At 40.6% G+C, this 26,099-nt stretch overlaps 2 protein-coding genes across 2 annotated transcripts in view; one reads left to right on the top strand and one right to left on the bottom strand.

The window, feature by feature from the left end:
* Positions 1 to 26,099, top strand: part of stab1 (stabilin 1) — a 63,244-nt gene that overhangs the window by 4,789 nt on the left and 32,356 nt on the right. The window contains exons 5-33 of the mRNA XM_069677687.1: positions 62 to 131; positions 307 to 402; positions 572 to 685; positions 1,623 to 1,810; positions 2,045 to 2,181; positions 3,441 to 3,568; positions 3,890 to 3,966; positions 4,613 to 4,732; positions 10,190 to 10,327; positions 10,584 to 10,655; positions 12,554 to 12,667; positions 12,882 to 12,935; positions 13,288 to 13,368; positions 13,469 to 13,627; positions 13,974 to 14,036; positions 14,336 to 14,428; positions 15,248 to 15,334; positions 15,421 to 15,532; positions 15,848 to 16,034; positions 17,421 to 17,514; positions 19,154 to 19,306; positions 20,278 to 20,373; positions 21,017 to 21,112; positions 22,971 to 23,018; positions 23,612 to 23,745; positions 23,914 to 24,025; positions 24,130 to 24,207; positions 25,472 to 25,573; positions 25,673 to 25,777. Coding sequence (XP_069533788.1) covers positions 62 to 131; positions 307 to 402; positions 572 to 685; positions 1,623 to 1,810; positions 2,045 to 2,181; positions 3,441 to 3,568; positions 3,890 to 3,966; positions 4,613 to 4,732; positions 10,190 to 10,327; positions 10,584 to 10,655; positions 12,554 to 12,667; positions 12,882 to 12,935; positions 13,288 to 13,368; positions 13,469 to 13,627; positions 13,974 to 14,036; positions 14,336 to 14,428; positions 15,248 to 15,334; positions 15,421 to 15,532; positions 15,848 to 16,034; positions 17,421 to 17,514; positions 19,154 to 19,306; positions 20,278 to 20,373; positions 21,017 to 21,112; positions 22,971 to 23,018; positions 23,612 to 23,745; positions 23,914 to 24,025; positions 24,130 to 24,207; positions 25,472 to 25,573; positions 25,673 to 25,777 — 3,108 coding nt within the window. The remainder of the gene's footprint in view (positions 1 to 61; positions 132 to 306; positions 403 to 571; positions 686 to 1,622; positions 1,811 to 2,044; positions 2,182 to 3,440; positions 3,569 to 3,889; positions 3,967 to 4,612; positions 4,733 to 10,189; positions 10,328 to 10,583; positions 10,656 to 12,553; positions 12,668 to 12,881; positions 12,936 to 13,287; positions 13,369 to 13,468; positions 13,628 to 13,973; positions 14,037 to 14,335; positions 14,429 to 15,247; positions 15,335 to 15,420; positions 15,533 to 15,847; positions 16,035 to 17,420; positions 17,515 to 19,153; positions 19,307 to 20,277; positions 20,374 to 21,016; positions 21,113 to 22,970; positions 23,019 to 23,611; positions 23,746 to 23,913; positions 24,026 to 24,129; positions 24,208 to 25,471; positions 25,574 to 25,672; positions 25,778 to 26,099) is intronic.
* Positions 5,035 to 8,504, bottom strand: LOC138605433 (nuclear factor 7, ovary-like). Its single transcript, XM_069677686.1, has one exon. It carries the CDS (start codon positions 8,238 to 8,240, stop codon positions 6,804 to 6,806), a length of 1,437 nt encoding a protein of 478 aa, XP_069533787.1. The 5' UTR covers positions 8,241 to 8,504; the 3' UTR covers positions 5,035 to 6,803.

The following is a 26,099-nucleotide window of genomic DNA, read 5'->3' on the forward strand; positions in this document are numbered from 1 at the left end:
GGAGTTTTGGAAATATTCGTTTTGTTTTTAAAGTGTTTCTGTTGTGTATTTCTATTTTTAGGATGGCTTCTCGGGCATTGCCTGTCAGGAGTGTAAAAATCCAAACTCATATGGAGGAAAGTGTGATAAAGGTGAGCTCTCTCACATCGTATGTCACTGATAAAAAATGTGGTCACGTGAGAGTCCCAATCAAAAGGAAAAAACGCAAAACCGCTCAAACCTTGAATATTGCATGTTTAACAGCTGCAAGAACATCCGAGAGTTGTTTAAATGCTGTACTCTGTCTGTGTGCCTCTGTCTTTACAGTGTGTGACTGTGTGCATGGAGTGTGTAATAAAGGTCCAGAGGGTGATGGACAGTGTTTGTGTCAGCCACCGTACACTGGGAAGCGCTGCGATCAAGGTAAGACCAGGGCTAACAAAAAAGTATTGTTACTAGACTCTGTTCTTGTCATCAGGGTGTCCACAAGTAAAACCTGAGGTGACACATATTGCATTTATTGTTTTTACTGTTTGTATGACTTGTCACTGTTTCTCACAGTGAGCTGCTGTTTTGTCTTTGTCGTTGTCAGTGAATAACAGGTGCAGCAACTGCAGCCCCTTCTCGTACTGTAAAGGAGAGGGAGACGCTGCAGAATGTGAATGTTTGCCCGGACACAGGAGGACGGCACAGGGAAAATGCTTAGGTAAAAACACAGAACAACGGTCACCTCAGATTAGCAATTAGCTTAAACCAGATATGTGGCTGAAACTGTTTTTCTTAGCCAGATGAATTTGAAGCTAAACCTGAGAGATTAAAACGAAGAGTCTATGAAGTCCTTATATGGCCACTGTATGCTGCATGGACTCTTTTTTTCTGTAGTGGCAGCATGAGATTTCCTCTGGTGCCACCCCAGGATAAAACTTACACTTTGTTTTTTTGCACATTGTCAATTTGTGCAGTAAAACAGCTGAATGGAAACGCTTGAAACATAAATGCCTGTGCCCTTGTTGAATCCTCTTCTTCTGCAATAGATTAATGGCACCTGACTGTTGATGTCGAGGCACTTAACTTTTAATATTGGCATAGCAGTCTTGTATGGAGATGCTGATTCATTCTTGAAATATAATTAGTGACATTAAAGAAGTCAAACTTCCATCCAGCTTCTCTAATTGGATAATTTGCAAAAAAAAGGCTTAAATTGTAAACATGGCTTTGTTTTACTTTGTTAAATTACCTTTCAAAAACAAAATGAGGCTTTTTTCTACATTATTCAGCTTACACAGCAGTTTTTTTATTTCTATTTTTTTAAAAGCCTTTTAAAATAAATCCGAAAAACGAGAGCTGAAACATTCTCATGTGGAATTCTTACTTTTCTCTGCCAACAGCTGCCTCAGTTAATTGAAGAGTCATTGAAGTTAAGAAATGGATTTAGGTCCAGATGCAGAGCCGAACACGCAAGCATCTTTCTGTGACAGAGAAACTGTTCTTAGTTCTAGGTTAGAATTAGACAAGCTCTAATGCCAGAAATGTTCACAGAAACCGTGTTGTGTCTCTTTACCCAACCCAGAATGTTTTAAATCTTTTGTTTTTGGGTTAATCAAATCATAGAGTCTAAGTTTGATCTTTATTTTTCTGTTCAGTTGTTTGCTCAAGAGGGGACTGTGACGTCAACGCCCAGTGCTCCTCACAGGGGTCAAAGATCAGCTGTGCCTGCATGCCCGACTTCCAGGGAGACGGCAAGATCTGCATACCCAAAAACCTCTGCTCTGAGAACAACGGCGGTTGCCCCATCAACTCCACTATCTGTGTCTTCAAGGGACCCAACAAGGTTAGATCACTACCAGAGCCAGGAACACAATCAGGTGGTATACCCAGTCAGGAACAAGTGTTGTCCTTTACTAGCACCAGGGCTAGAATTACCACCTGTACAAGACAACAACAACAACAACAACAACAACAACAACACAAAGACAATGTCAAAATAACAATAAAAAAGTAAATATTTAGTCCAGAATCAAAACTAGAGCTAGATCTTGAAACTGTGTCTTTGTCTGTGTCTCAGTCTAGCTGCGAGTGTATGTTCGGCATGTCCCCTGTAGGTGGCAATGCTGAGTATGGTTGTCAGCTGGTCTCTGCTTGCTCGGCAGACACATGCGACTCCACAGCTGTCTGTAAAACTGGAGTGGATGGAGAACCCAGGTAACTTTGTCTCTTTGTATTGTGCTCTTATGAAATAAAACTTGATCCAGGTCTAGACACAAGACTAGGACTATGTCCAGATTCAATTTAATTTTTTTCTTTGACAGTCTCTTTTGCTCCGATCAAGTAGCTCTCTGTCTTGGAACAAAGCTTGGCTCTATAACCAGGAATAATACTAACGTGAGAGTCAAGTCTAAACCAAGACTAGTATAAAGTCAGAGGTCTAGAATCAGTACTAGTAACTGAGCAAGATTCACATCTAGAAATAGGACTAGTACTAGAGGAACTGTCGGGTCTGGAACAAAGAAAGAGTCGGGTCTAGAACCAGGACTAAACCTAAAGTAAGAGGAGGATCTAGAATTAGGACTAGCAACAAGGAAAAAGACTAGTCTAGTACCAGGACTAGCAATAAAGCAAGGGTCTCGTCTAAAACCAGGACTAGTGCCTAAACAAGGTTGAGGTGTAGAACCAGTTCATGTACTAAAGTGAGAGTCACATCTAGACCCATGACCAGTAATAAAATTAAGGTTAGCTCTGGAACCAGGACTAACATCGAAGTGAGAGTCCGTTCTAGAGCCAGGACTTGTGATTTAAGAAGAAATCAGGTCTAGAACTATGACTTGAACTAAAGCAAGAACTAGGGCTTGTACTAAAGGTAGAGGAAGATCTAGACAAAGTACCAAAAAAATAGTGAGATTCTGTTCTAGAGCCAGGACTAGAACTAGAGCTAGTACGTAAGTGAGAGCAAGTTTTGAACCAAGACTAATACCAAAGATAAGGTTTGGACTTGAACCAGGATGTGTGATAAAGCCAGAGTCAGGTTTAGAAAAAGGACTTAAAATAAAGTGAGAGTTAGATCTAGTCAAGGGTAAAGTGAAGTGAGAACCAGGTCTAGAACCAGGACTAGTGCCAAAGCGAGAGTCAGGTCTAGAGCCAGGACTTAGACTTAAGAGAGAACCAGATCTAGTCCAACAATGTAGTTAGAACCAGGTCTAGAGCCAGGGCTACTACTTAAGTGAGAGGCAGATCTAGACCAAGAACTAATAAAGAGTGAGTTTTAGTTCTAAAGTTCTAGAGCCAGGACTGGTACTAAGAGAGAGTCGGGTCTAATCAAGCATTAATACCAAAGATTAAATCAGATCTAGAACCAGGACTTGTGATAAAGTGAGAGTTAGATCTAGAACCAGGGCTTAGAGTAGCATTTTGTTAGTTTGTTTGATTGTGTTTGTATTTTAGTTAGCAACTCCCTCCTCTTCCAGGTGTATGTGTGATGCGGGTCAGATTGGTGACGGCCGGCGTTGCTATGGTAACCTGATGGAACGACTGATAGAGCTGGACAGGAGCGGAAGCCAGAGGGGAAATCTGACCGGAGCTGTCGCCTTGTTTGGTAAAAGACCCACAATACACTGTAAAAAAAAAGTACTATACTGAACTCTTCTACTTCAGTGGTTTGAATCAGTGGCTTTACAGGAATTCTGTTCAATTTAATTCTTAAGGTCGATGAACCTATCCTTTTTTTCCTCTCTTCTTTTATTTTGAAAAGCACAGTTCATTATAAGATAAACAATATTGTGGGTCTATTCTAATTATTTAATTAGGAGAAAAATAAACCACAGAATTTGTGAAATAATTTATTTTAAGCTTACTTATTTTTGTTGTTTTTGTTTGTTATATCTTTGCTGTGACCTTTGACCTCTGTCTTTTTCAGAGAAAGGCTGTTCACTGGTGCTGAGTCATCAGGGACCCTTCACAGCTTTCTTCCCTATACTGAAAACACCTCTAACGGTAGCTTATCCATTATTTCAAAGTTTCTTTCATGATCTGTGTTATCATACTAAAGAGTTATATTAAGTTTTTTTTTTTTGGATGGTTAAGTTACAAAATATCTGAAGGCCTGTGGTAAACTTGCACATTCAGAACAACTAAAATAAACAAACATTTAGCAATTACAGCAGTTCAACCATCCTCACAGTGTCCCAGCAACGCTATGAGCGAGAAAGTGGTCCCATGACCTACCTAACATTTGTTCATACAATACTATCTCTGACGTAGAGTCCATCCTTTTTTTAAGATCTGGAGAGGAAGTACTTTTCCGTAATCTAAGGATCACTCGGGCGTTGTTATAACCCCTACCTTCAGCTCTGCACCAAGACATGATGTATTGGGCAATTCTGTCTGGTCTCTAAGTAGTCTTAGCAATATAGGTACTGTTAAACCTATTCACTTACCGATGTAATACTTTTTCCCAAATTGGTGAACAAGATTACACTCCGAAATTGCATTTAAAAATGTTCCTGTTTCCAACATAGACTATTGGTAAGCAAGATTAGTCAGATTACTCTGATACCCTGTTTTCAATAATAGTATGAAGAAAATGATCAATACATGTATTCCAGAGTATTGATCCACACACTCTAAACTTTCTCTGCAGGGTGTTAACGAGGAGCAGGTGTGTAAAAACCACCTGATCCTGGGTCAGCACCTCTATAAAGACCTGGAGGGACGAGACTTCAACTTGTTCGGAGCCAAGTTGAGGAGCAAAGGCAACAAGGTAATACTGTACTCACACTGGATGTTAGAGATGAAACAAAGCTGCATACCTTTATCTTCCCTTACAAATATATTGTAGGATCTGACAGTGGTTTGAAGATTGGAAATCAAATATCAGTGTTAAGTTTAAAAAGCCCAATTTCTTTGATCTACGTCTGAAGAAGTTAAAATGATAGTTGAATGTTTAGCAGCTATGATTCTGCCGATGGTAAAGTCCTTAAGATTTATAAATGTTAAAATGCCTCGATAAAGAGGAGGAGAGGATACAGAAAAAGGCAACGTTAACTGTAATTTAACCTCATTTTATTGATCCCACAATCAGAAAAATACACAGATTATTTAGTTTCTGCTACAGAAATGAATTTTTTATTTTCATTCCAGTGATCTCTCAAAGCATTTTGACCCATCCCAACATCCTGCTTCATAAAAATAGTTCAATGTCATTGTATCTGTACAAACATCATCACATCTCCATCCCCACAATCACTAGTAAGCACTACACCTAAATAAGAACCATTGTATTCAAATCATAATTATTATCAACAATTTTATCATCATCAACCATCCACCCAGCCCTACAGAGTTTCAGTGTGATGTAAGGTTGTCAGAATTTTCGTTATTTTGATACTTTTCAATACCACGCGTTTGAAAACGGTACAAAGAAAAACACACATCTTTAATCAGTTTTCAACCCAAATCTGCCACGAGCGAGAAAGAGAGAGTGAACGTGGTGGTCGAGTGACATAGACAGGAAGTGAAGACAGCGAGCGCCGTTAATGTAAATAAAGTTATGGAAAAATAAACTTGTAATTTCTGACAGCGGTTTCGCTCTAAACAACAAACTAACAAGCCTACTCTTCTGTACAACGCCGCAGGAAGGTACAGGATTTAGTTTGTCTGCAGCTGAAGTCGTGCTTCAACCTGCTGACTGTGTGTGTCTGTCTGCTCCGCCCCCTCACCTGCAGCTCTCATACAGCAACGTTACAGAAGACACCTGGTCTGGGAAATATCCCAAACACAGAATGGGAAGAAAATGTGAAAATACAGATGAAGGGCAGATTCTGTGCATTTACAGACACAACTAAACACTTCTTATGTTTATGATGATAATTGAGAGAAGTCTAAACAATATCAAATAATAAGAAACATTATTTTTTGGGAAAATCCTGCTCATTAAGCCTTTCATTACTATTAACTGTATGTCCAATGAGATATCGAAACAGGTATCGAGTATCTTTTTTTCTTTACTAGTATCGTATCAAAATTTGAAATTCTGACCTGCTGAAAACTATGAAGTATCACAATTTCTCTTGCTTACCCGATTGTTATGCAATTGCTAAGGTCCGCCCACACCAAGAACAACTATAATGATAACTACATATCTATATAATTTTGAAAATCATTCCAAGTCAAGTCAACGTAAAGAAAGACTGCACCATCCCTCTCAACCACAATGTTCATAAAAAACTCTATCTTTCGACAAGGAGAAATGTGTACATAGTGTGAATAGTTTTTTAATTATTTCGCTACTGTTATTATTTATATCGTCATATTTTTTAAATCTGTTAATTGCCACCTACTTTTTGTCTTTTTTTTATTACTTGAATACTTTATTTAATTTGCCTGTTTTGTGAGCTCCTGTAACGAGTAAATGTCCCCTGTGGGGGATCAATTAAGCTTATTTTATCTTATGAATATAAACACAGTGTGAACTATAAAAGCGTGATACAGCCTCATCATGTACATAGCTATGCATCTTTGTACTTAGTTTGGTCATGCCTTGCTCAGATTCCCCATTGCTTTCTATAAAAGAAGTTTTTACACAACCAGTCCAATATAGCCTGCCATCCCATTTTTTTTATAGATAAATCTGTAATAACCTGTGCAAACAAAATCAGAGTACTCAAATATATTTATGGAATAATCCTGTAGATCTAACATTACCATAAAACAGCCTTATGCAGCCCAATGTGCAGCCTTGCATTAAGTGGTCTAATTAGCCAGAGATTATTAGTAAAAGAGCCAAAGTCTGTGACTGTTGACACATTTGACCTTACATACAGTAGATGTTATCATTTTGTCTCTTTTCTCTTTGGTAATGATGTTTCACTGTTCGTCTTCATCATCACACGCAACTTGATAGGTAAAATCTTGAGTGGGAGATTATTCTCAGTGTAAATGTACGGAAACAGGGTGTCAGTGAAGGTGTGTGTGAAGGTGTGTATGTGTGTGTTAGAATCCACATCAGAGAACAACAGTTGTCCTCCATCAAAGTCCAGATGAACTCTGATCTTCTGAAGCTGCTTCTTCACAGGCAGAACTTTCTCTGAATCTGACGTTGAGAATGCGGTGAGTTTACCGTTGGAGAACATGATTCTCCACAATCCAGACTGTTGCCGTCCTTTCTTCTGGATGTATTTTCCCAAAACGCCCAGTTCCCAGTCCTTGTTGTCTCCTACCGCGACCTCCCAGCTGTGAGTCCCGGAGTTATAGCCTTCAGAGCCGAGGACGGAGCAGGAGAATTTGGTCCTCTCCGGGTTTATCGGAAGCTGTTGTTGCTCTCCGGACCTCACACTGGTCAAATCATCAGACAGGACGAGTCCTGGGTCAGCTGTGTTGGGATCCAGAATCACGGGACTGAGGGAGACCATCTCCTTCATCTTGTTCCAGATGTAGTAGCTCAGGTTGCCCAGGTGTTTGACCTCGTCTATCAGAGCTCCTGAGACCAGCTCTGGATCCACCAGCAGAGGGCGCTGCTGGACTCTTTTCACTGCAGCCTTGTAGTTCTGCAGGAATGAGACGTCTGCAGCTCTCAGCTCCTCCTTTGTGGCTCTGATTGTGTCTGAAAGAGCCGCTATCTCTCTGTTCAGAGCCTCAAACTTCTCCTTCATCATCCGACTCTTCTGCTTCTCTTCGTCCCTCAGAGCAGAGATCCTGGCCTCCTCTTCCTTTTGTAGAAACTGGTGAAGCTTCTTAAACTGCTCCTTAATCTTCCTCTCTGTGCTTCCTGCCTGGACCTTTATGTAATCTGCTGTCTCATTCCAGTTTCCTTTAACTTGTTCAAAGATCTTCAGTTTCTCCTGGACAGGCTTCAGGAATTTCTGGAGCTCCATTTTTTGATCTAGAGCAGCTTCATCGATGGGTCTGAATTTGTGGTTGTTGTGTATCTTTGAATCTCGACAGACAACACAAACTGGCTGCTGATGGTCCAGACAGAAGAGTTTGAGTTTCTCGGAGTGCAGACTGCAGAGAGCCTCAGACTCCCCTGATGCTCTCTGATCTCTCTCCTGTAAGAAGGCCTCACTTAGGTTCTTTAACGCCAGGTTACGAGGCGGATCACTCTTTGAGGACCTTCTCTTACAGCATGGACACTCCGGTGATTGTTTCCCCCTCCACCATTCCTTCAGACAGCCTTTACAGAAGCTGTGGCTGCATGACAGAACGACAGGATCCGTGAAGATGTCATGGCAGATCGGACAGGAGAGATCAACCTCTGATCTGGAGGACATTTTGTCTCTGAGGGAAGCCAAAAAACACAGCAAGCAGACGAGGAAGTCAGTCAGTCTAGAAAGTTCCCTGAAAGTTACTTTCACTTTAACTTGTCGCTCCTTCAGTTCGTTCTGTGCAATCAGCAACAGGTTAAAGTTCAAGTGTTCAGTATTCCAGTAAATCCAGTGTTACCTCCTGCAGCTGTAGTCTCTCAGTGGACGACTTTTTGGCGATTTTGTGGTTTTATTGTCAGACTTTCCGTCCTGCAGCTTGTGCCTCCTCTCATGAACAGTGAATAATTAACTGTCTTTCCTGTTTATCTGCTGTGAGTCACACAGTGGGTGGAGCCTTTTAAACACATATTTCCTGACTGACAAACTCATGTTTATTATAATGGGTGTGTGTTGCAAGCCGCCTTATCAAAACTGTCTTTACACATCAAGTAACTGCAGGTTGAAGAACAGGGTTAAACTTTATACATAACTGATACATTTGAGGCAAATCAGGTGGTAATTTTTACTTTTTACTTTATTTTAATTCATAACTTTTCACGGTCTACAAGCTTTCATCCTAAAATGTTAAAAGCCTGTCTTCAGATTAATTTGTGACATCTTATCATGGTGAAGAATATAGAATAACAAAAGGAGAAAGAATAGCTTTCTGATTCCTGGTTGGAGTTGCTTCTTGCTATCTAAATTAGTCAGTACTTTGTGAATCCAATGTAAGGTTTTTTTTTTTAATTAAGATAATTTATTAGGACAGTTGAAGAGAGACAGGAAATGTGGGGAGGAGAAAGTGAGGGATGACATGCACCAAATGGTCACTGACCGGGAGTCAAGCCTGCGATCAGTGTGTCGAGGACAATGGGCCTCATTCATAAACGCACAAATCTTAAACCGTGCGTACGTATGTTTGACACACAAATATAGGTGTCATCATTATGTTCTTACTTGAGTTTGTTCGTACTGCGAACAAATTTAGAACTTCCTCTGACCATGCGTACGACGAAAAAAAAGCCTTTAATAGACGTCAATTAAAACCGTGAATTTACTAATGCATTGACCAAATTAAATTGTTAATTCTAATTAATTTATCGTTGCAATTAGCATTGCTATTTTCACTTGAATAAAATGTTTTTTTCGGATTGACTTGCACTCGTTAATTACAAAGCAACACTTAAAATTTTGAAATTAATTACCTTTAGGTTCTTGTTGAATATCATCACTTTCACCTTCAGTGTGTGGACAAATTCCAGATATGAATGATTCAATTACTGCAGCCAGTCTCTCATCCTGCGCTGTCAGATCAGGTGGTCCTTGTGCTTCACCTGTTTCCTTCCTTTTTTTCAGCTTTTTTTTTTTTTTTACCTCAGCAACGGTCCGAACCTCAGGACATGCAGCATTTACAGCCTCAGTTATTGAAGCCCAAGCTTAATTTCCTAAGGACACGCTTCAAAAAGTGTGTTTTTTATTGCTTCCACCTCCGACACAATTACCTCAATTTCCGCTGTGCTGAAATTCTTTTTGTTTGTTTTTTTCCTTTGGGGCCATCTCTTGCAACTTTTTCCTCTTTTAACTTGTCTTCACCTCGACACTCTCTTCCTGATACGCTGAGCGGATCTCCTTATATAGAGAAAAGGGGGCGTGGTAGTATGCAGATTGCGGACACACGCTTGTCAATTTAGAATGATTCTGATTCACTAACATACGCACGGTGGTGAGAACAAAATTGTCTGGTGCGCACGTGTCATGAATCTGACGGCGATTTTGCGTATGCACTTATTCTGTGCGCAGATTAAGAAAGTTTCTATGCAGAGATTAGTGAATGAGGCCCAATGAGAGGACATCTCTGTACTAAGAGAGCACAGGGGTTTCTGACGAGTGTGTAAAATCTACGTGCATAAAGCTTTAAAAACCAGGTCAATCAGGTGCACGTAAACACGCTAATCATCTCTCTCTGTTTAATGTAGAAGTTCATCCTGATGGAAGAGCCCAGCAAACTGTACACTATCATCCAGGAAGACCTGCCAGCAGCCAATGGGATCATCCATATCATCGACCAGCCAATCACATACACGGCTGCTGAAAGGCCTCCTCGTGATGAACAGGTAAATTAAAGGGCCGATACACCAAATATGGAACACTCCCTGAAAATGCAAAAAGTAAAATAATTATTTTGATAATCAAACGTTGAAGAGGAAAATGTGGTTCACAAATATGCTGTTTGTAATGATCTGCCTTAATGCACTAGTGAAGAGTCACCTGCAATAAACAGTGCAGTCTAACCTACTGTACTTAACTCAGCTGATTAATCTATGACAGGGAATATCAGTCATTTGACCGTCATGTTCTTCTTGTGCCCAGTATGCCGATAAGACAATCGGAGAGATTCTGGCTAAGGACGACAGATACAACCGCTTCCGGTCTCTGGTTGATGTGAGTATTTTGTTTTCACATATAAAGTCACATAGGTGTTTGCTTTTACCCACACACCAGAAGAAATCAGTCAAACCTGAGAGGCACTAAACCCATCTCCTGAACAGTGATTGTCCAATTGCTTTGCAATCACAACGAGGAAAGGCAGGTCAGTGATTGTCTGGATTTGTCCAAGTTATAGAGAGATGGTTTGGAGTCTTTTTTCCTCCTTAAAACCAAAAACATAAAAGCCAAAATGTAAGGTAATGTTTAAACACTGTGTTATTTATCTGCTCTAACTTAATACGTTAACATAAACATGCCTGGATAACAAGCTTCCAAGACAATAATAATCTAGTTTTACATCTCATGTTAATTCTACGTCATTTTCGCCCTCCAGAAATCCCAGCCAAACGCATTATCGTACTTTACGTTTTTCATTGTGTTTTGTTGAGCAAGATGCCATATAGTTCTTAATTAAGCCATTATGAGCTTATCAAATCTAGTGTAGACAATTATTTTAGTAGCATTTTTGTCACATTTGTTGAAATGTTAAGGTTGTACACTTTGGAATCTAAGTGGTTTCCTTAAGGGCGCCTACCCCAGCTTTAAGGACCCATTCCCAAGATTCTTCTTTTGAACAAGTCATTTGGAGAATTAGTTTTTAACTAACGCTTACTGACCTTTTATATCAGAAATCACCAAGTATTATCCATCTATCCATCCATTATCTATACCGCTTATCCTGCTCAGGGTCGCGAGGGGCTGGAGCCTATCCTAGCTGTCTTTGGGAGAGAGGCGGTTCGCCAGTCAATCACAGCGCTGACACAGAGAGACAGACAACCTTTCATGCTCACACTTAGACCTACGGGCAGTTTTAAGACCTTTTTACACTGCCGTACCGCCTCAGCGCCGTAACGAAGCTCAGTCGCTGTGCAGCCTTTGCCATTTAACCAAGCAACGCCGGCGTAAAGCTGCCGCAGTGTATGTTTTTACGTTGCGTTTCGGCGTTGTGGAAGCAAAGGTGGACGAGGTGTAAACAAACAGCGCGTTGTAAAACACACACACTGTGCTGTTCCGCCCTGCCGGCTCCACTGGGTGGGATTAGGTGCTGGCTGAATGTGCTGCCCATCTGCCACAGTTAATCATGTAGAGGGTGAGAGGGGTTGTCTAGGATAGCTTTAATTTTGTCACTCATCCTCCTCTCAGCCACTGACTCCAGAGTGTCCAGTTCAAGCCCAACCACAGAGCGGGCCTTCCTCACTAGCTTGTTGAGTCTGTTAGTCTCACTAGCCTTGATGCCACCCCACCAGCACACCACAGCAAAGAACAGTGCGCTGGCCACTACAGACTGGTAGAAGGCCTTCAGGAGCCTGCTGCAAACACTGAAGGACCTGAGTCTCCTCAGGAAGAACAGCCTGCTCTGTCTCTTCCAGAAGAGGGCATCAGTGTTGTGAGACCAGTCCAATTTATTGTTGATTTGGAGCCCAAGGTGAGTCCACCCTCTCCACTTCCTCTCACTGGATGATGACTGGGGCAGGGGACCTCCTATTCCTCCGGTAGTCCACCACCAGCTCCTTGGTCTTGCTGATGTTGAGCTTCAGGTGGTTGCTGTTGCACCATGCGATGAAGCTCTCCATCAGTCCTCTGTACTACTCCTCCTCCTCCTTGTCATCGGTGATGCATCCAACAACGGAGGAGTCGTCAGAAAATGAAGATTGAACAGAGGAGTAATAATCCCGCCTTGAACTGGCAGTGTATAAGGGTCTTTCGAGTCACCAGTTAACCTGACGATGTCTTTGGACTTCTGGGAGGAAGCCTGAGGACCCGGACGAAACCAATGCATGCACGGGGAGAACATATGAACTCCACACAGAAACTTCATCCTTGGCTCCAATAGATTTTTTTTGTGTTTGCAGAACTGCGAGACACCCTTTCCACTGCGGGGTCCACAACCCCTGACTGCGTTCATCCCAACCAACGAGGCCATTGACCGAGCCAGAGACGGGAGCATCATGTATATGCTGCGTGAAGTAGGTGAAATTACTATATCGAGTATTTATTTTTTATTCAGGTTATTTGTGATTTGTGCAGACAACATACAGGCAGTATATCTGCAGTAAAGCTGACCATTTGTGTGGCTTTCTGCCCCCAAACCACCCAAGCTGTAAATTACCTGGCATTTAAGCTTGAATACGATTTTGTGAAAGTTAACAGGTTTTTTAATGACATTTTCTCTTTTTCAAGGCCAAGCATAAACTTCAGACATATGTCTCAAACCATTTTTTCCAAGAAGCTGTGGTAAGACGCCCTTACTCAAATCCTCTACATGTATTCATCCTTTGATCAGTACCTCCTCACTGCTTCCTTCCTCTTTCTGAGATTGTCTTTTTCTGCTTGTAAAGAAATAAAAAAGAAATGCCTTCCTGTCCAACATTTTAGTGCACTGAAGAATATCTAATAATCTAAGACAGTACTTATACACATATTGATCTAAGAGGACAAATTATCATGATATTTCCTGATCCCAGACTCTCTACAGTGGATGAACCCTTAAGGTTTTGTGACCTTTCCTTTAGCACAACCACAATTACAAATGGGACTGGGTCAAAAAACAAAACAAACATTTATGTAATTGTTTTTCTTTCTGCAGCTGACAGTCGAAGAGTTGCCTGCTCTCCCTCAGATTATAACGATGGCCAATGAGATTTTAACCATCACTGTGTCCAGTGATGTAAGTTTCCCTGATTGGTTCTTCACAGTGTCTTTCATAATATACAGTAAACCTCAGCTATTCAAGCTGAACACTCAGTGCTGTCCTCTTTCCTCTCCAGGGTCAGATCCTATTGGGGGAGAAGGGCATCCATCTGAAGAGCACCAACATCATAGCGTCAAACGGGATCATCCATATGATTGATGGGATTTTGGTCCCGGCCTCCATAGTTCCCATCCTGCCTAAACACTGTGATATCATCGAGAAGAAGATCACTGTGGTAAGCAGAGGGTGACAGTAGTGATGACAGGTCGATCTAAAGATAAGCTCAACTTTAGCACACAAGCTAACAATGGCTAACATTTAACTCTTAAGAGAATTAGCTTAACTTCCTTTGACTAGTTGGGCTAAATTTGATCTCATTTGGGCAGGCTGAAATGGTTTTGAATAGTTTGTGACTTTGAACAGATAAAAAGTTATTCCTCAAAAATACTTGTCTAAAGTGTGGCTAGCCAACATTGTCAGGTAAATACAAAGTACCATGAAAATACACTAGATAGGATCTTTAATACTAGCAATTATGCTAACAGTGAAGTTTTTTACTGTGTGTGTTAATGTGTTTTCAGGGTCCGTGTGTTCACTGCAGTTACCTCTTTGAGACTGAATGTCCAGAAGGCACCACTGAAATGGTAAAACAAATACTGTAAAACTTTATTTTATTCTTGAGAGTATCCAGGGGATCATAGAGTACAAAAGTAAATTGATGGGGAAAATTGCAACATATTTTATTAAAGGTATAAATATTGTACATTTTTCATACTTTAACTGGGACTATCCCATTTATTTAAGTTTTTGATAAAATTAATAACTCAAATATTTAACAATTTGTGTGACGATTTGATATAAAACAACTTTGTTTCCCTGTAACACTTTGTGAGCATTATAAACAAGAAGGAAAAGCAAACAAATTCTGTGTGTCTGTCTTCAGGACAGTCATCAGATTGGCTGTGAATACGTCACGTCTCCTCTCAGGCCAACGCTCAGTAAAGGCTGCGCCAAATACTGCAACGCCACCAAACAGGTGAGAGAGGGATCAGCGAACACTGTCAGGAGATTTATTTTAAGAAAGAAGGTGTTACTGCATTGACTGCAGGAGTTGGCGATGAGCACTACTTTCCAAATTCACTGGCCCTGCCATTAAAACCAGTGGCCCTGAAATAATTTGTTTTCAGTATTATTTTAATGTCAAACTTTGTTCCTCCTTATGTCAGGGTTCTTATTACTGAATATGTGTTCAATTGTGTAACTATTATAAACCAAAATAATCATATGTGTATAAATAAAGAGGTTTATTAATAACAATAACTTTTGAAACAAAAGCTTACCGTCTCCTACTTTCTGTCGGCACACACACAACCTCATGCTCAGGCTTGTAGATCCTACTGGCACACCGGGGCAGTTAAATGCTTTATCTACTGGCCCGGGGCGTTACAAACATACCGGGCCACTGGGCCAGTGCTTATGTCGGCCGACTGTGTGGACCATATTGACCCACTGCAGTGGTAGCATTTCTTCTTCCTACTGAAGGTTTGAGACTTTGTGACTGGCTTCTTGTCTTTGCTTGTTGTGCAATGCAGCATTTTGCTAACATTTTCATCATGTATTGTTATAAAAGTTTCTATAGAAGTTGTATGGAAACAGAAAAGTACAAGAACACAAAGCAGTGACCATCAACGAATCCTCTTAACACAAAACCAGAAGTTTTTCTATAAATCTGGAGGGTTTTTGTTTTGCAGTGAGGATGGTTGTAGTGTGCAGTGGCCAAATAGTGTAATACTCCTCAATCTGTTAAACTTTATGTTTCTTAATGCTTTAATCCGTGTGTGGGGGTGTTTAACAGGTACCAGAGTGCTGTAAAGGTTTCTACGGTCCGGAGTGTAAACCCTGTTATGGTGGATTCCAGCATCCCTGCTACGACAAAGGAACGGTGAGTAATACAATCAAACACTGTCACTGAAGCCTCATTTCCAAACTGATATGTTTGTATTTCCTTTTTCTCCCCATCACATGCAGTGCTTTGACGGTATCCAAGGCAACGGATCATGCAGCTGTCATTCAGAATTTGGGGGCGTCGCCTGCCACCTCTGCTCAGATCAATCCAAGCATGGAGACAATTGTGACGAAGGTAACAGCTACTCATCCTTGTTTACAAAGTAACTGAACACCTGTTTCTGCTTTAACTGTAATTGACATATTTGAACAAGACCAACGCTGTGTTCGAAATCACTCTCTCATTCCCTTATGATAACAATTATAATTAAATGAAGAATACTACTGTTAATGTATCAATAAGCCAACTGCATCTTTAATTTTGAATGTGACACTTACAAATTGTAAGTGTTACTTTGCTGTATCTAGAGGCTGCAATGCATCATTCAATTGGAAACCGTGTCTGACTTTATTTGACTAAGAAATCCTGTGTGTGTGTTTGTGTCTTTAGTGTGTCACTGTGTCCACGGTGTGTGTGATAACCGCCCAGGCAGCGGTGGACTGTGTCGGAGAGGATCCTGTAAGGAGGGATTCTCCGGGGAGAACTGTGACAAGACCGCTGTTCCCTGCAACTCTGACGGACTGCATAAACACTGTCACATCAATGCATACTGTACACAGAACGGACTCAATACAATGTAAGATACTACCACTACTACTATTTCTCTATTATTTTTGGCTGACCGCAGGGGTCAGCCCTACACATGGCTCTGTATGTGACTGACTGACTGACTGAGTGAGTTATGGTACTTTCAGAGCTCTAGAGAGAGACAGGTGCGACATCGCAATGGGGGATCATGGAGCATATTGGACCTCCACTGACGCGACTCTCTCTACATGGTTCTGGATACTTTGTTCGGGGGAGTAGGTGGGGGCTGCTCCTCCGCTGCTCGTCCGCTGTCCTCACCATGTCCACAGCGCTCATATCCAGGGGTTGTTTCGGGTCTTTGTTTTAAAAGTTTCTGTGGGTGGGTCTTAATTGAAAACAATCATATTTACATTAGAAACTGCACCTTAATTAACACACAGCGAAAATAACCGTATGTGCCGAGACGGAGAGCGAGCGAGGGGGAGAGGGACGGATCACACCCAAGTTACGTATGTAACATGATGCTATTTATTTATTTTTACTAACATATAAACTTATGGCCTGCGGGAGACTTATGACTGCGTTTTTTATTTCAAAGAAAATGAAGCAGGAACTGCAATGAGTAGCCTGTGAGTGACTTTATTGATCAGATAACTTCCTGGAAAAGTTGATTTTCAACGTGTATTTTGGCCGAGAACTGCTCGCGGCTCAAAGTTAAAATAGGTGAGCCTCCTATTCTCTACATTTTCGGGGCGACTCTCTGTATCTGTTTTCATGCATTTAAAATAAAAATGAACACGTCCCGCAGCCGTCATGCACATGCTTAAGTTGCGTAATTGTTAGCTGGATTTTGAGTCAATTTTATTAATAATTCTGCTACTCTTTAGCAATGATAACACAGCTCCCATGGCTCTGTTGGTCGGCTTGTTGAGTAAAATACCTCAACAACTAGGAGTGATTATGACCTTTCACTCAATACATTCATGGTGCCCAGAGGATTAAGCCTATTTTCAATGTCAGAGTTGTGGCATTTTCCCATCATCTCAACCCTTCTGTGTAAGGAAGTGATAACACTCAGAACAATTTGTCTTATGTCAGTCGTCTCCTCGTTTTGATGATCATATACAATTAAACATCCTTGATATAAGGGCTGAAAGATTTATCGCAATAGTAGTTAGTAAAGCAAATTAACCAAATCACGCCAGGCTGCTACTTTATTGCTGGTTGGTGCAGAACGAAAAAACTTGCATAGTAAAATCCCTCTTAACGTACCTCACACCACGGGAACATCTGGCAAGATCATCTTTAGAACCATCAAAAAATCGGGACTTTGCTTACGATTGTCGGAAGGGGGAATCAGGCCCAAAATCAGCCCGATAATCTGCAGCAGCTGCTGAGTTTATTCATCAACAAATCTGTGTGTGTGTTTCACCAGGTGTTTGTGTAAGGATGGATATGAGGGTGACGGTCACTCCTGTCCTCCCATCAACCCTTGTCTGAAGAGCAACCGAGGAGACTGCGATAAAAATGTAAGACTTACTGCTTGTGTGTGTGTGTGTGTGTGTGTGTGTGTGTGCGTGCGTGCGTGAGTCTGGGAAAATAAAACGATCTCCATAAGGGATTGTGATAGAATTGACTTTGGGTAAAAGGATAATAAACTTTTCTAAATTTTACCCAATATAGATGGATCAAACAGCAGAAATAGGAACAACAGAATAGTTCGTCTGCAAGTTTTTGCTTGCACATGAAATATAGACCACACACACTTCCCACAGCACAGCATTGTTTAAGCTGCCTGTGAAGAAACTGAAATTGTCTGTAAAAGACAAAAAAAGAGATGCATGAAAGAGACGCAGGAGTGATTGTATTATCCTCCAAAGATAAGAAAATTGTTTAAGATAGTTACATAACAGCTGTTAAATGGATGTTAGCTAGCAGTCGCCAAGAGAGTTGGGGAGACAGATTTTTATCCTGATTTAAAAGCTGATTCAGAGCTAGCAGACCGATTACAAAGTTTACAGGCTGAAGGTCTCTGACGTTGATCTTTATTTTGACTGTCAAAGATAAAATGCCTCTCCTGGCTGATGTAGGAGTCTTTTTTTTTTAAATCAGAAGTTACCAATACACAGATGGACTCAAGTCATGTACAAACTAAAACTGAAACTGATCTACAGCTCCAACATTGAAGGCGTAAAGTTATCCTAAATGATTAATTCAATGATGGTAAAGTCTGATCTAATTTATCTTTTTTGTTTTAATATAAATCTCCAGGAAAAGGTTGAAATATACTCCAAATAAGAGGAAAGTAAACTATTTAAAAGGCCCTGACACAACCAATCGAATGACTATTATTGGCTAAAAAATGCATCACTTACACTTGGCAGAGTTAGGTAAAAGCAGGCAGTTTAATGTCCAGTCCAGCTTTGATACACAGGTAATCAAAAGCAGTAACCCAAAAGGGGCAGGCAAAAGGTAAGTCAAAAATCACTCACTAGGAAAAATGCTGGAACGAGGTGACACAAAGGAACACACAACAAACAGGCAACGAAGCGGAAGATACACAGGGTATATATACAGAGACAATCAAGGGGTAGCAAGACGCAGGTGAGTCCAGTTAGGGCGGGGTAGACACATGAGGCAAGAGGCACAGCGATCTGAAAGACAGACACAATGGTGAGTTTCAAAATAAAACAACATAAATATAAAGAAAATAAAAACATGACCTGAGGAGACTTGTGTCAGGCCCTCTCCAAAAAATGTAAACTGCCTCCACTGCTACCTAAAAGAAAAATCATACAGCCTTCCCCTCTCATCAACGTTCGACCACCCAAATTATTTTGTTCAGGGAACTTCAGTTAAAACACAAACATTTTGAAAACAATTAGCCACAGAGAAAGACAGTGTTCAAAACAAGCTAACTTTAATCTCCTGTGTGTTTACTATCACAGTACATCTAATTGTTTTACTGTTCCATTTGTCCCTAGTTTACTGTGCATAAGCCCTCTGATAACTGGTCTGAAGATAAACTCAAATGTCAGTGTGTCCTTGATCAGCTCTGTCAACATGAATTTCCTGCAGATATCAAATATATTAAACTGTAGTGTGTCCGAGTGTCTCACAGCTGTTTATCTGCCTTTATAACACATCTCTCTCTCTTTCTCTCTACAGGCAGAGTGTTTGTATGTCGGTCCAGGCAATGCGTCGTGTTCGTGTATCGAGGGTTGGACAGGTGATGGCAAAGTGTGTGTGGAGGTCAATAACTGTCAGAGGGAAAATACCTGCGGCCCCAACAGCGATTGTATCCACATCGGACCTGGAAAAGTCAGTTACTTAGAATAAATAACGGTTAATAAGTTAATGATGTTTTTAGTTTCACATTTTTCATATTTTGCCCGTCTTGGATGCACGGCTCCCTCTGGTTAGCAGTTGTTGTGCTTTTTCAGGTCCACCGACACTTGCAGTGTTTTCTAAAGCATAGTTTTTGTTTTCGCTCGTCTGTCTCACACTTCTTTTTTTTAATTTAACTTTTTTTAAATTTAGAATCACATCGAATAACAGTTAGTTATACATTAGTTAAAGTAACTTCCAGAGTGATCCATCTTTGCGTTTTTTTACAGTATGTTCTTAAAGCAAAACCAAAACAATACAAAAAGAAAAAAATACTAAATTACAACATGGGCCTACATAAACTGAATTAAACAAAAGGGTGTTTTGGGGCAATATATGATCACACTTCTTTTTAAACCTTTAAACTCTAAATAAATAAAGGAGTCCACCAGTGTCTACATAGTTGTTTCCGCTTATTGATTCATATCTTGAGTATCTTAAAATACTTAATGTCCCTAGAATTTGTACAACCTAAACTTAAAGGTTAAAGGGACAGTTCAGTTTGCTTGAAATGGGGTTGTATGAGATACTTATCATTAGTAAGTGTACTACATACAGTGGATGCCGGTCAGCACGGCCCCGATGTAGAGAAACCGGCTGGAGTGCCGGCACGAAGGCTAGGCTATATCGCCAGTAGGTGACACCCAAGAGAACGCAACTGAAATCTTCAAGATTGTCAGTTTAACATAATGTTTGACCTCATCACAATCATACAGTATAATGACGTGAAGGAACTTTGTTGCAAAACAGTGAACGGGGGTCACTACACTACCCTTCCTGTCCTCACCTCTTTTGGTTCTCATAATTTCCTCATGCTTTGAAGTTAGTAATCTTTCTTTGGACTGTAAATATTGTAGAAGACAGTTAAGAATTGTATATTTATCTGTCTGTCTGTTTGTCTGCAGAGCAACTGTGTATGTAAAACTGGTTACATGGGGGATGGTATTAAGTGTGAACTTATTAACCCCTGCTACAACAAGAATGGAGGATGCCATAATTTGGTAAACACACACACACACACACACATCTTTCAAAATAAGACTCAGTTTTTACTTCAAACACTTACTCATCCCATCTGCAGTCAGACTTTATAACATCAGCATCACTCTCTGATCAAAATACTTCTCTGTAACTCATCCACCAGTCACTGCATGGCAGCGACTTTTTTTATCTATGCATATCTACTGTATCATATTATTAAAGTATTTGTTACACACTGTATACTTCTGCATTTTTATTACCTCATCCATACCGTGAATTTATGTCTCATGTGCATGTGTTATTTATTCTGCAATGTGTCACTTTACTTATCATCAACCATATCACCATGACACACACCGTGTGTGTTTTTGACTTGGTCCAATTTTTTTGTGACTTGCACACGCGCACATCGCAATTCTTAAATGATATATCGTGCAGCCCTAATTCTTAATGATAATAGTTTTAAAAACAGTCACCATCAATGTCCAGTCTTATAAGATTAAAGTACTAATTCTTATCATCTAAAGTCTGCGTTACGAGTTACCATAAAAGAGTCCTTTATTAAAATATGAGAACAGAGAGTAGGTAAATGTTTGTGATTGCTGCAATCTCAGTTGGTTGGATGAATTTCCCATGATCCCTCTCTCCTGTGCACTCTGTCAGGCAAAATGTGAGCAGCAGGAGGGCGGACCGCACACCTGTACCTGTCCTGACGGCTACAATGGAGACGGAACCATCTGCTACGGATCCTTAACAGAAGTAAGAAATCATGGAGGAAGTCAGACCAGTGTAATAAAAGGTTCTTTTTATTAGGAAGTATCTGCCAATAATTAAATTGATCTAATACTTGTACTTAAATAGCCACAGAAGATATTCCATGAGTAGATATGTGACACACTAAAAAAATAACTGTAGCCTATAATCTAAATCCTGGGAGTGCTGATTAGAGGTGGGAAGTGACGAGCTCAAAATACTTTATTACTTTTATTTTCAATTATCTGTTTTTTACTCCAGTATTTTTTTTCCTGACAACTTTTTTCTTAAGTCCCCAAAAATCTTTCATTTCCACTCCTGACATTTCAACGCAGACACCTTACTTTAGCTTGAAATTATCTGAGGGGAATTATTGATTATTTTTATTTTGCATTACTGCACACCAGCTTTCCAACATTAAGATTGATTTCAGATTAATTAATGGGACAATACAACTTAAAAATAAGAGGATTTCCTTGACTACCAATCAGTGCATATCACACATGATAGAGGTAGCATGAGGAGAAAAATATGTATCATGAACAAACAGACAAAAGAGGAAATCACAGCTAACTTGCAGTACCATGGATGAAAATGAACCAGCCTTAATCGCAGTTGACAGTGGAGCAGATTCAGAGCCGCAAGACGATCCCCATCCAACTTACTTGCACAATGGGGCAAAGATAATGTTCATTTTTCTCCCTAAATTATTCTTTAATATCATTCAAAGTAAGAAAGATTACCCTACAAGATAATCAAGCCGATTTCGGGGCCTGATTCCCTCCCTTCTAAAGATGATCTCTCCACATGTTCCTGTGGTGTGAGGGATGTTCAGAGTGATTTTACTTCCCCCGATCTGCTCGGAAGAACGTCGTAGCCGCTCCGATTTCAAATATTAAACATGTTCAATATTTGCGATCTGATATCCTGTTGTGTGGGAGGGAACCCCGAGAACAGCCGAGCACGCACTCAGTGGATCATCACGTGGAACCAAACGATAGCCAACTGGGAAGCAAGCTGACTGTAGAAGGAAGCACAAGAACAGCAGCCATTGCGGCAAAAGCAAACGTGAAGCCTAAAGTAACATGTACAGCCCATGTTCTTGAGTCTCCACTTTTACTTCCTGAATTTTCAATAAAAAGTCCAAAAACTATCATCACCAATTCTTCCTGCCCGTCGTCCGCCATGTTTGTTTACTCTAAAATCTCGTTTGACCACGAGGGATTTAGTGAGATTTCCAGATGTGAGAGTCGGACTCTGGTTGTTGGTGAATGAATCTGTTAGTGTGTGGTGTGCTGGTCATGTCGTTGCTCTCCCCACACTACAGGAACAAAACTGTTCAATCTATCATTATCTGTCGTCATGTGTGGGCTCTCTCACATTTTACACATCTGTTAAGGTTTTTAAAATCTTTTAGTGTGGGCCAGCCTTTAGTTCAATAGTCTCCCAAATATGACATGAAGTTAAGTTAGAAACAGATGCTACAAAACGTCCTTCAGAGCGCTGCTTTTTACTTTTTTACTGAGTGCATTTCAGAGCCTGTTCTTTTTCACCTTAGCGAAGAAGATGAATCATTACTTCTTTGAGTCTTTTTTTACACAAGTGTCTGTTCTTCTACTTGAGCAAGGAATGTGTTAGTTTTGCAACCTCATTCAAAACTATTCATCAGCTTTTATTATAGACATGATTTTAATAAGGATATTTCACACTTTTGGAGAGAGAGAAAAGAGATAATCGATTTTAGAGACTGGAGCTGGATCACTGTGAGTCACAGACGGCACACAAACCTGACAACAACAATGTTTAATTTCTGCCTGTTTTTAACTGACTGTGTGTGTGTGTGTGAATTTCTGTGTATTTGTAGGAGCTGGACATGAACAGTAAGCTGTACAGTTTCAACAGACTCATTCAGGTGTGTAAGAACAACATGTGCTGCTCTTAAGAAACTCACTTTTTCAACTTTATATTTTAAAAATAACTGATAAGGTTAATCTTCTTTTTACTGTCTATTTCAAGTGAAAGAATACCTGCCACGCTACCTTCTAACTATGCTAAATGTGACCTTGTTCTGTCTGTGTATATTGATTAAGTTAACAGTAAGCCTGTGTTACGGTGTGGACACACTGAATGCAGACGCACACGGCTGAAAATTCGCCCCCATTCATTGTGTATAGCAAGCAGCCGATTCGCTGCTCAAAGCATGCTGGGATACTTAGCGAAGCGCACCAGGCAAGCGGCGCCACTTTTTAACAGCTTTTCTCCCGCCTTTATTTGATCTTCATTCATTTTAAGAAAACGGTGATATACTATTCAGTAAATAAGCTTTGTTTGTGGTTTGCGTTCATTGTGTCTGAACTGTTACACAGAAAAAAAAAGCCTCAAAACATTGCAACTTTCATCGCAACGTTTTTAAAAATGCTGCAACAATCACAGAAAATAGAGGGACTGATATAACCCAACACTTACAATAACATGAATTGTAAATTTGCATGTGTGTGTTGTCAGAGATACATTCACAGCTATGAGGACCTGAGCGGGAACATCACTGTGTTGGCTCCATCTAGAACAGCGCTTAGGAACATGACCATAGCTCAGGACTCGTTCTGGAACAACCGACACCACCTGCCTTTCTTCCTGCGGTCAGTCAAGTCACACTGATCAGATACTTTTCACTCACACATATTTACTGCAAATAATGAAACAACGATACAACATTAAACCTGATCCCTAAGCTTAAAGCCACATCAACAATCCTCAAGGAGCAGGTTGTGATTTTCGTTTCCTCTTTTTGCTCCTCCTGGCTTCAGGGCCCACTTCCTGCAGGGTGTCTTCTCTGTTGAAGATCTGGACAGACTGGTGGGCAGCAAGCTTCCCACCCTGAACCCCCCCACCCACTGGGAGATCAGCAACAGAAGTGGGGTAAGAATGTGGTGGTAGACCTCCTGAATCCACATGTCTCTGAATACTTTAATATACATACACACTTAGAGAATGTATACTTAACTGTTGTTGCTTTGTTTCAGGTGATCCACATTGGAAACTCCTCCATTATCACCCACAACCTACCTGCAATCAATGGCTACATCCACATCATAGATACGGTGAGAGTCGGCCTCTTGAAATGAATCAGCGTAGCAATGATTGAGCTAGTCTTCGAGCTTTACCTGATGATGACGCTAGAGGAGAAATCCCTCTTGAGGCCATGAAACAGTATTAGTTTTCCTTATTTGTCGTGTGGGTGCTAAAGTGGTCGAGTAAAGGTGAATCTCTTGATCTTCGACTTCCACATCTTTTTTCACCAGGTTTGTTGGATCTGAAGGATGAGGAAGAATTATTTTAAATTAAAACTCAACAACCATCTAAATAGAAAGTTTGAGAGAGTGAAAGTATTTGACTGTTTTTGGTTCCTCCTGCTCTCGGAACCCGTCAGCTATAGTCTGACAACGATATAGCCTCTGAGGACACCGGTGAATATGTCGGGCATTCCGGTTTAGCCAGCGCTTAGTGATAAACGACATCCAGCCAGGACTTCCTTTTCCATGCGCTGCATTTTTTACAGTCCAGTTAGCAGCTTGAGAAGCAACTGTGTGTTCAGATCACAGTGAAGTGAAATTCTCCCCTCCAGATATGTCTGCAAAATAAATCATCTCTTGGTTCATTCCATCCCCCGGAGGAGGGCCCGTTCATCTGTCTGTGCTGAGTCTCAGTTTCACTGTAAATAGTAAGTTACACAGAGGCTGCACTCTGGCTTACTTCAGCGGTATGAACCGAAAAAGAAACGGATTTTCTTGTGATTGACTTTAATTAACGGCTCTTAAGTTTGCTGAAATAACAACATCATGATGCAGATTAGTAACAAGTCAACATGAAGCTTTGTCAGGTCTGTCCTCAAGAGGAGAAGAAAACTACTTTTAACATGAGAAGTTTGTTGAACAGAGGTCGGATCCATCATTTCTGATGCATTCAAGGAAGTCGGCAAATCTAAATGCTAAACAGTTTTTGCAACACAGCTTCAAGGGAATTTGTCTCAAGTTGAATTTCTGATCTGGAACAGATTGTTAGCTGAACCTGCTGCAGATGTTTGTTTATAGAGATTAAAAAGGAGCAAAATCGTTGTCAGACGACGCTGATGAGAGCCGGGATGTCATTACGGTGGATTATGCTCTGCCTGCTTTTGCTCTCCTCATGGACTGCTCTTCATGCATACCCTGCAGCTTGCTAATACAAGATTGGTTAATACTACTCGGACTACAAACATACCACAAACAGAAACGAGAACACTTCCTGAACTAAAAATCCACGTCCCTGCCTTCAGAGTCTACATTTTTATGTAGAATTTGTCTTTTTGTTTGTTTGTGTGTTCAGGTTCTTGCTCCACCTGTCTCAGACCTCCCCCCTGATCCCCCGACCCTGATGGACTTCCTGAACTCCTCATCCAACTTCACTCTGTTCAGAAAGTACGCTCAGGTGAGATATTTGTCCATCTCTTTATCTGAACTGTAAACCTCTTCAGTTTTGGTTTGTGCTTTAGCATGTGTGTATTTCTTTTTTTTTTTTTTTTTACAGATGTACAATCTGTCAAAGGACCTCATTGGTGTTGAGTTCACCCTCCTGCTGCCAACGGATGATGCCATTAGGCAGCACCTGAGCAGGACTAAGTCCTCCACTCTGGTAGGTGCAAGGTCATATGAGTCTGCTCTGGCCTGAAAGCCCTTTGCTGTTTTAAAAGAAACAGGAACATGTTGCTTTTGTAACAGCATAAATATCTGCACTGTTAATCACTTGTCTTGTGTGAGAGAGAGATTTTTAATTAATTTTAGACAGCTTGAAGTTTTATCACCACCTTACACTAAACAAAAGTCTCCCGCAAAACCATTAGGATTTTAATGTGACATTAGAAAATTGTCTGTGAGAATAATTTAGTTTAAGTTCTGCATAAGATGATTTCTAACCACTCTCAAACATCTTGTCCTTACTCAGAGATGTTTCTGGC

The sequence above is a fragment of the Semicossyphus pulcher genome, unplaced genomic scaffold (assembly GCF_022749685.1).
Source record: "Semicossyphus pulcher isolate SPU_LCO1_2020_fin unplaced genomic scaffold, fSemPul1.0.p SCAF_3, whole genome shotgun sequence".
Taxonomy (NCBI): Eukaryota; Metazoa; Chordata; class Actinopteri; order Labriformes; family Labridae; genus Semicossyphus; species Semicossyphus pulcher.